Raw genomic sequence first — 9,011 nt, forward strand, 5'->3', positions numbered from 1 at the left:
ATGATGATGATGATGATGATGATGATGATGATGATGATGATGATGATGATGATGATGATGATGATGATGATGATGATGATGATGATGAACGGACAGTGTGTGGGTGCTGAACCACAGATTACAGATTTCGAGGAGGTTTGCAGCCTATCTGTCTTCACGTACTCTTGCGCTAGCGCGTCACGTGTGGGTCGAATCGTTCAGCTTCCGTTTAGGCCATGCAGCAAAGTAACGAAAACCGGCAGTTACCTGTGTGTAGGTATGCGTGCAACAGAGAAATGTACAAAAGCATGCAAGAATGTTCGAAAACAGAAGGTGGGTCGGAAACAAATCGAAATTTTGCCAGTTGGTACAAAGAATGGGTAGAGCGGAAGATGACAAAACGCTTCGAATGATCTGCGTGCGCGGCAGCAACACGATGAAGCGACAGTCTGACCATTCGAATTCAACAACCACAGCTGTCCCGAGAGAACTCGAGAGTGTGACCCACGGGCATCCTGAACAAACGGGAGATTGTAACCCGTCCCTATGGAGTCTGTCACCCGAAAAGGCGGCCACTTGGGTGGACGCAGGTGTCAACCCCTTCAGGCGCCGAACGGAAAATAGTACGAAAAAGTCAGAGAACGGAGGCTTACCATGGGAGTTGTGAGGTTACACACAGACGGCTCCTTGTCTCCGTGTTGCCAGGTTTCGACACTTAGCCCGAGACCCAAAGCTGGAGCAACCAAACTGGCGTACAAATCTGGTGACAGAAAGAACAGATGCAGAACTTGTGAGTGAGAAGACAGTATTACTCCTCAAAAGTGTACTCCCGAGCAACGGATGCCCTTAGAAACGGCATGTTTTAACAGTTATCTCCTACTGTACCACAAAAGAGCCGCACTACTGTGATGCTCCCGTAAAATTTCCATACCGTGGATAGATGCTCCTGTAACAAGAGGCCAAACGACGGGACAAACAAACACGTTCTAACTCTCACATCGGATTCAGGACCTCGGTGTAATCTGAAATCGCCTGTTCGCTGAGCACCCTTTATTGGTGGGTCGATTCCCCAGGGCGGGAAGTTAGATAGGCATTCCTGAAACCCTGATCGGAAGGTATCTGCTTTGGACAGTTTGTATGTTTACTGTTGGACAATTGTGATGGCATACTGCTATCTTGAGCTCAAGATAGCTTAGTGGTTAAGGCACGAACATACTGACAGAAGGGTCCATGGTTCGAACCCAACATCAGCACATCAACTAATCTTGTCTAGCCTTAGGAAACTTGGCAATACCTGATCTGTCGTGCTTCGATCCGGTGGCATAACAGCTAGATGCCGAGAGTGTTACAGCTTAGTCACCGAATTCGGTCTCTCAGCTTTCTGAGAAACGACCTTTTTCTTGATCCGCTTAATCATCATTATGAAACAGTGGTGAGGGTGGTTTTGATTCTGGTCTTTTGAGGTTTTGAGGATTACACCCCTGAAAAGATCCATGACTAACTCCGATCATACTACTCGCACTACTCTTGATCGACCGCGTGCTAAGTCCGAGTAGGTTGGCTTCAGAAATATCTTGGATGGCAGCTGTCCACGAGCGGCCGCCAGATATGTACAAATCGCGGCCCACTGCGAGTTCATCGCATCCGGTTTGTAAACACACCGAGAGGCTTGCATCAACCACGTGGCCCAGCCGCACACAGTGGTTCATGGATGAGGTCACGATTACACAGAAATCTGTGTGCACATGCTAACCAGCCTAACGCATCACACCACTTAATAGCTCTAACGATAATTATTCAGCTGTAACCCGCTTCTGCTGTCATGCCACACGAAGGAAGCGCGAGGGCTGAGAGGCTAACAGATTCTCAAGTCTAGCCAGGAGCAGCCGATATTCTGAGGTTGGGTTCGAACCACAGATTTTCCGGTCTGCACCTTAACTACAGAGTTGTTTCGAGCTTGGGCCGTTCTAGCCCCACTCCCACCCGACCAATTGGATCGAACTTTCGACAGCGAACGGATCAACATGCACCTGCTCCACATCCAATGAGTTCACTGTAACTGGACTATCCAGCAACGTACATCCATACTTCACTATAGTGTGTGCGTGTTGGGCACCGTATCCTCGCATTTCGAATGACCTCGCCGTTTGAAGTCTTGGGCGCCATTCGGTAGAAAGACATATTTGGGTTGGGGGATCGCAGTTGAGTGCGCAATGACCATGTCTCCTCGACTGGGGACGGCAATTGGCCAGCCAATTGCCGAGCTCGGCGAACAGATCAACTGCCATCTGATCAACCACCAGAGTCTGGTCTTTATGTGATTCATTCCCAAGGTAAGAGGTACTTGACTTTCACTGAGGAGAATGCATATCATGATCAGCAAAAAGTCCCGATGGAGAGCAGATCACCTTAGGTTGCCCTAACAACAGAGTGCCCACAAGATTGACCGGACAACACGAGCAAATTGACTGCTATTATGATAAGAAGACGCGCATCCCAATCAAACCAACCTTTTCCGTAGTCTGATGCCTTGGAAAAATGCTTCATTGTCAAACCACCTTGAACCGAATCAAAATCGGCAACCGCTTGGACCGTCTCGGTGACACGTTTGTGGTTGAACAGGGACACAAGAGACTCGTAATCTGCGACGAGTTTCGGGTCAATGTAGGAGTCTTGGATGAGTGGTCGGGAAACGGCCAACTGATTGACTAAAATGGAAAAGGAGAAAGGCAAAGTGAACTGCGATTTGTGTTGGTCCTTAGTGATACTGAAAATGCAAGTAAGTTTTTTGTCAGCAATGCACTGTCGCGGCGAGTGCTAGTGTACTGACCGGAAGGTCCAGGGTTCGAACCTGGCTTCTGCCTCCCGACTTCCCCCTGTCTAGGCTTGGACAACCTGGTAGTATCCCAGCCCTCATGCTTTCTCCTGGTGGCATGGCAGCTAAGCGCCGACAGGGTTCTACAGCTAAACGATTTTTATCTAATATTTTCAGTAATGCACTAAGGCAGAGAGTGTCCCCTTGATCACCGTGAAGGCTGATGTCACTTGGTCGAGCAGATTACGGCAAACAATTCAAACCCGATCACTGGAAACTGGAACAGTACTTAGCTGCCGTGCACATCTGAGATACTGCCAAACTGTCCAAGTCCAGACAGCAGCAGCAGTCTAGATGCTAGGGTCGGGTTCGAAACTAGGACCTTTCGATCGTTTGACTCTTGATCAAGAAGCTATCTGGAACTTCATTAGCGACAAATTTGTCAGTTAAGTGCTTCGTCGGATGTGTCCACCATTCGCGGGAAGGCCGAAAGAATCAGGAAAGCCGTGTGCTACCGACCCGTACTAGTGAGAAACAAATGATGCATATGTATCCAGAATAAGATTAGGGAACACAATACAAAATGAACCTGGTTGACGAATAGGTCGGATGTGAGCACATCTGAGCACGCGATGTTCGTCCTCCTACTAGCATTTGTTACGATAATACTCGGGTGGCATCGAAAGTGAGGAAGCCCTTGAGCTGAACGAAAATAAACATTGGTAATAGCGCAAAGATTTCGACTGAGATGATCTGACAATGTACAAAACCATGGAAATTCGCATTTCAAGCATTAGATTTTCCGCCACGGTAAACACCACTTATCCAGGCGTGTCATCCACTGACCTTTGCAGTATTTTGGGCTGATAAGACGAGTCAGGTCACATTGGACAACAGCCTGCGAAAGCATACTGGGGGAGTCCACATCTAACAAGCATGTACGCCTGCAAAGTGCTGCTACAAGACTGGGTGGCATCAAACCCAACGGCTCATGCGTTCAGGTGTGCCAGTCGACGTGGTAGATAAATCTGTTCACCGGGGAAGCTGCGTAAGTTCAGGTGGACTGGCTGGGGATGTAATTATTTCTCGAATCGGAAAGGCCAGGGATGCTTTTTTCAACGTCCGACACCTATGGGTCCAACTTGGCCTCAGTTTGTGTCAGAGGAAGAGTTTACGCTACGGTGGTGCGATCCATACTGCTCTATGGATCAGAGACGTGGCCCCTACGCGCAGAGGACATCTCACCTGGTCAGCTCTATAAGTTTCGGTGGATTGGTTGGAGATGAGATTATTTCTCGAATCGTAAAGGCCACGGCAGATTTCGCCAACCTCCGACACCTATGGCGCCGACGTGACACGAGTTTGTCAAGGGAAGAACTTACACCGCGGTAGTGCAATCCACACTGCTTTATGGATCAGAGGCGTGGCCCCTACGCCCACACGATATAGGGAAGATGTCAGTGCTTGACCATCGGTGTCTCCGAAGCATTGGTCAGGTCTTATTGGAACATGTTCTTGGGAAGAAACTCTCCCGCGAAAGATGAATTCCTCACGCTTCTTATGTTAAGCTGGTTGGGTCATGTAATCCGCATGCCAGAGACCGTCTGTCTCACAGAGCTCTTTTCTCCCAGCACTGTACTGAGTGGAAGCGACCGAGAGGTGGACAATGTATAACCCGGCAACGAAGTACAAAAGCACTAACCAGTAAACTAGCTCTGGTGGGCAACTGTCGCCTCCCTGGATGGGGACCCCGGGACTCAAATCACCAGTGGTTATTGACACTGGCGGAAATGACCCAATCGCGCAGTCAGTTGCGCTCGTGCATCAAAGCTATCGTCTTAAATGCGTAGCTACCAAATTTTCCAACAAACCGAGCATTTCTTCGCCTTCAAGGTCTGGTTTTGTACTCCACTTTCCCGTTTTCTGGTGATCGAAACTGTAGCAGCTGGAACCAACGTGCCTATGGCACACAGTTTATATCTGATAAATTGATTGATTGATTGATTGAAGCCCAAAGGAGATTACCACTCTAGCTCATAGTCAACAGAGTCGAAAGCAGATCACAAAACAGCAGGGAGAATAATCATAAAAGATCGATGGATTGACATATTCACTCTTTATCAGTCAGTCAGAGCACCGTTTGGTACGTGAGTGCCACGCAACTCGAACGAAGCACGAGCGCTGGGATAATCCTAGACAGAAGTGATTGAAAAGCCAGGGGTGGCTTAGGGACACACCACGCACTATTCTGCTGTCTAAGCCTGCTTCGTAAGCAATTACGATATGGCCACGCAGGACAATCTGTCTTCAGTACCCTGTCACGTGATTCACCATAACCCGAGGCATTCGCTTTGCACGAGAAAAAAATCGTTCAGCTGTAGCACCCTTTCTTTCGAAGGGAGAGGGCTGGGATACTGCCAGGTTGCCCAAGCCTAGACAGGGGAAGTCGAGAGGTAGAGGTCGGGTTCGAACCACGGACCCTCCGGTCAGTAAATTCGCTCTCTAACCACTTGGGTCATCTCCCCCCCCTCCCGATGCCATAAAGAAGCTACCAATGGAATAACTATTCTTGGCTTTGTGTTGTCGCGACAGTACTGTCAAAGTAGTCAACAGCAAATATCTAGACGTGGTTAAAAACACGTTTTTAAATTTTTACATGTGTGATCTCCCGTCGATTCCTAGTTGAGTAGATGTACATGCATATGAAAAATAATCGCTGATGGCCAAAAGGCAGCCAGACTGGGGTCCAAGAGCATTTAACTTGGTAATGGTCACTTTTCGGGTCTTCCTCGGGTTCGCATTTCCTAGAAACGGGCAAGCGCTAAATTTCGACAGGTATGTATAGTTTGTCACATGACTTTCTTCACGCGCTGTCTTCCAGGACAGCAAGTTCCAGGTGGCGTAGGTGGACGCCGAACTTGTGTTACTGTTTTAATCCGGCGAGTTTCAGTGAACGAGCAGCGACCGCAAACCTAGAGAACGACCGCTTTTCGTTGACCGGAAGGTCCGTGGTTCTAGCCCGACCTCTGCCTCTCAACTTCCCCTGTCTAGGCCTCAGCAACCTGGCGATATCCCAGCCCTCGTGATTCCTTCAGGTGGCATGGTAGCTAGGCACAGAACTGGTGTCACAGATGAATGATGTCTGATGATGTCTATAATTGAGTTGCAGACTGTAAGAACTCACCTAAAGATGGGATGGAGGAAGCCGGCAGCGAAACACAGAACAAATGCTGCCCATATACTCGCCCCGTGTGTGGGTACTGGTAGCTACCGTTGACTTCCGACAGTTTCGGAATACTGTGGATAATCCATAAGCCGTCATGAGACAGGTCAAAAGCGAAGGCACCTGTGGACGTGATTGTGAATGACCAGTGAGAAAAACCCACCTTTCATATGCCCCCACCAGTAGTGGTCTGACCGTAAAACGGGCCATTCATCGTTGTACATGCCATAAAAGGAATTCGCCTTCCCACTGAGAGCATACATTGCGTCATACGTGTTCTTCATCATCCCACCTTTGTCAATTGTATACTGTGATTTGCGCCAAGATTTAACAGTAGGGAGCAGAAATGCATATTCAAAGCCGTCCGGGAATTTGTAACCAATGAACCTATGCAATGTTTCGCATTATCGGGAGAGAAACACTCAACTCACCATTCCACAGGATTCCCATCGTCGTCAAGACAGGAGACTGCGTTTGTGAACATAAACCGCACGGACAAGAGTATCAATACCAGACCAGTAAACATGGTGTCTGTAAGGGAGAAGTTGACAAAGTTTAAGGGGTACAAAAACATATGGAAGAAGTTTCTCGTTTGCATTTTAGGGGAGAGAAAACCTTCAAATACGGTGAAAATTGCAACAGAAATTCCATTTGTTTAGGTGTGTAGACCATCCGGTGTTCCCACCAGATTCGGGCAGTGCTCCGGAAACACTGATGGCCAGACTCTGAGAGCCTTTTGAAGTCCCCAGGGCGCAGCGGCCAGGTTTCTGATCCCTATAGTAATATGGAGCACATCGTAGCTTTGTAAACTCGATCCTTTACGGACACGCTGACGACATGCCTACGCCACAGATGATGCGCGTTCACGAAAGCCGCTCCGGCCTTCCTAATTCGGATGGAGATATCATCTTTCGCGAGACTAGCGGAGCTGATACACCCGACCAGGTAGACCTATTTGTCTACTACTTCAATCGGCTCAATCGCAAGCGTGAGCCCGCCGAGTCTTGCAGTAGCACTTTGCAGGTGTGGAGCGCATGCCAAACTGCGAGACGAAATTATTTACATAATTTGATTTTGTATGCATCACGATGGCGTGCGATCCAAGAAGAGCTATGCTGTCTGTGCACTCCATGTCTGTGAGCGACCCCATGGGCACTAGAGGCTGGGTGTCTTCCATAATCGTAGCAATAACGAAGGCGAAGAGGAAAGGATGTCCTTGTTTGACACTACTTGATGTAGTGAACTCGGACAGGAGCTTCCTGTAGCCCTTCACACGCCTACGAGATTTGGTGTTCAGTGCCTTAAGGAAGGTCGATAACGTATCGGACAGACACTGCCATGGTGCCTGACGGTTCACAGAGTCAAAGGCAGTCCTCAGGTCAAGAAGGAAATTCGCTGTGCCGCTAGAAACAGTCTCGCTGTTTCAGAATTTGTCGGAGCAGTCTAGATGCCTGTGTCGGGTTCGAACCAGACTTTCCTATCAGTAAGTTCGCGCCTTAAGCACTAAGTTATCTTGAGTTCAATTAGTGGAGCGTAACCAGCTGAACCATCCCACGGAGAATGAACTTTCAAGAAAACCATTCTGCGTATACCCGCATTACTGATCTGATGTCCCCACCGGATCCACGCAAATCGTCGGAGGCATCGATGGTCAAACACGGTCTTCCCCAAGTAGCGGCAAGTCTCTGACCAGATCGGACCACGGCATCGTAAACTCTACCCTTGACAATGAAGATAATGTCAGGCCAGTGCCACAAATGCTACTTGTTAGCGAACGCTGCTATGGCCTTCTCAATTCGGGAAGTAGTTTCACTTTTCACCAGACCACCGCGATTTATGCAGCTGTCCAGAGAAACGAACCTACCTACCACATCGATCGGTTCACCTGTGAACGAGGTTTGGGTTTGGTCGCACCCAGTGTTGTAGCACCACTTTACACGGGTGTTAGGCGTACGCCAAAATATACAGCAGCAGTAGTTAGGCTATTTAGAACAGTTTGCGTTTTCAAATGGTCTGATTTAAGAACAATACTGTCGGTGTATTCAGTGCCCGCGAGCGGGTGTACCGTGAGTACTTCGATACGTGAGATGTTGGGGGCGGATGAAGGAGATTCAAGAAGCGCATCCAGCACGAAGTTAGAGGGAAGACAGAAGACATCGTTGGCTGACACCAATCGATGTGGTGAACACTGGACAATTTGCCGTAGGCACGCACGCGTCCACAAGAAGAGGCATTGCAGCTTCTGGCGATCGACAGAGTCAAAAGCAGACTTGAGATCGCAAAATACGACCACTGTTAGTCATCTGGATGGGTTGCACAGTTCTAAAATATGATCCATGCAACCCCGACCAAAGGAAAACAGCCCCTTTCTAACAAATCTGACTATTCCTATAGTGGGTCAAGCTTTGGAGTATAGTACCATACAGTACTTTGCAAGCTACAGCCACCAGACTGATGTGGCTTTCGCACAACGTTCTTATGCCCGTTTGAATATGGGAATCACCGTCGTGGGGCTCAATTCTGCCAGTTCTTTTCTCACTTCAGATACTTTGTATTGCTCGCCCATGTTTTTCCCCCATGTTTTGGGGGGGGGGGGTAGGTAGCTGCGCATTGCACCCGCGAGTTGGTAAATTGGTGCATAAATCCAGCACTGTCAGTGGGTTGTCAAGTATAGGGGTTGGAAAAGGAGCTATGCATTGAAGGCAATAGCTTGGATGCATGAGCGCCATTGAGGGCGCGACTGGGCCATGTCTGACAATGTCTCTAGCCATTGATGTGGACCGTCTCGGGGTCCCCATCCAGGAAGACGGCAGTGACCAGCGCAGCTGAGTTCGCTGGTTATGGCTTTCATAGTTCGCTGCCAAGTCATTGTTTGACCGCCTCTGGCTCTCTTCCACCCTTCACATGGTTGGGCGAAAAGAGCCCTTCGAGGAAGTCGGTCGACTGGCATACGCAGCACGTGGCCAAGCCAACGCAACCTGTGCAGTGTGATCA

The 9,011-nt window shown here is 48.9% G+C and overlaps 2 protein-coding genes across 2 annotated transcripts in view; one reads left to right on the forward strand and one right to left on the reverse strand.

The window, feature by feature from the left end:
- T265_05739 (hypothetical protein) overlaps positions 1–4,186 on the forward strand; it is a gene marked incomplete at both ends in the record, with an annotated part of 8,958 nt that extends 4,772 nt beyond the window's left edge. Inside the window, 2 exons of the mRNA XM_009170812.1 lie at positions 3,666–3,795; positions 3,853–4,186. Of these exons, the coding sequence (XP_009169076.1) occupies positions 3,666–3,795; positions 3,853–4,186 (464 nt within the window). The remainder of the gene's footprint in view (positions 1–3,665; positions 3,796–3,852) is intronic.
- T265_13842 (hypothetical protein) overlaps positions 1–6,546 on the reverse strand; it is a gene marked incomplete at both ends in the record, with an annotated part of 20,533 nt that extends 13,987 nt beyond the window's left edge. The window contains 5 exons of the mRNA XM_009170820.1: positions 633–739; positions 2,490–2,687; positions 5,979–6,140; positions 6,181–6,404; positions 6,449–6,546. Of these exons, the coding sequence (XP_009169084.1) occupies positions 633–739; positions 2,490–2,687; positions 5,979–6,140; positions 6,181–6,404; positions 6,449–6,543 (786 nt within the window). The remainder of the gene's footprint in view (positions 1–632; positions 740–2,489; positions 2,688–5,978; positions 6,141–6,180; positions 6,405–6,448) is intronic.
- Between the last annotated feature and the right edge of the window lie 2,465 nt (positions 6,547–9,011).

Source organism: Opisthorchis viverrini (genome assembly GCF_000715545.1).
Source record: "Opisthorchis viverrini unplaced genomic scaffold opera_v5_113, whole genome shotgun sequence".
NCBI lineage: Eukaryota > Metazoa > Platyhelminthes > Trematoda > Opisthorchiida > Opisthorchiidae > Opisthorchis > Opisthorchis viverrini.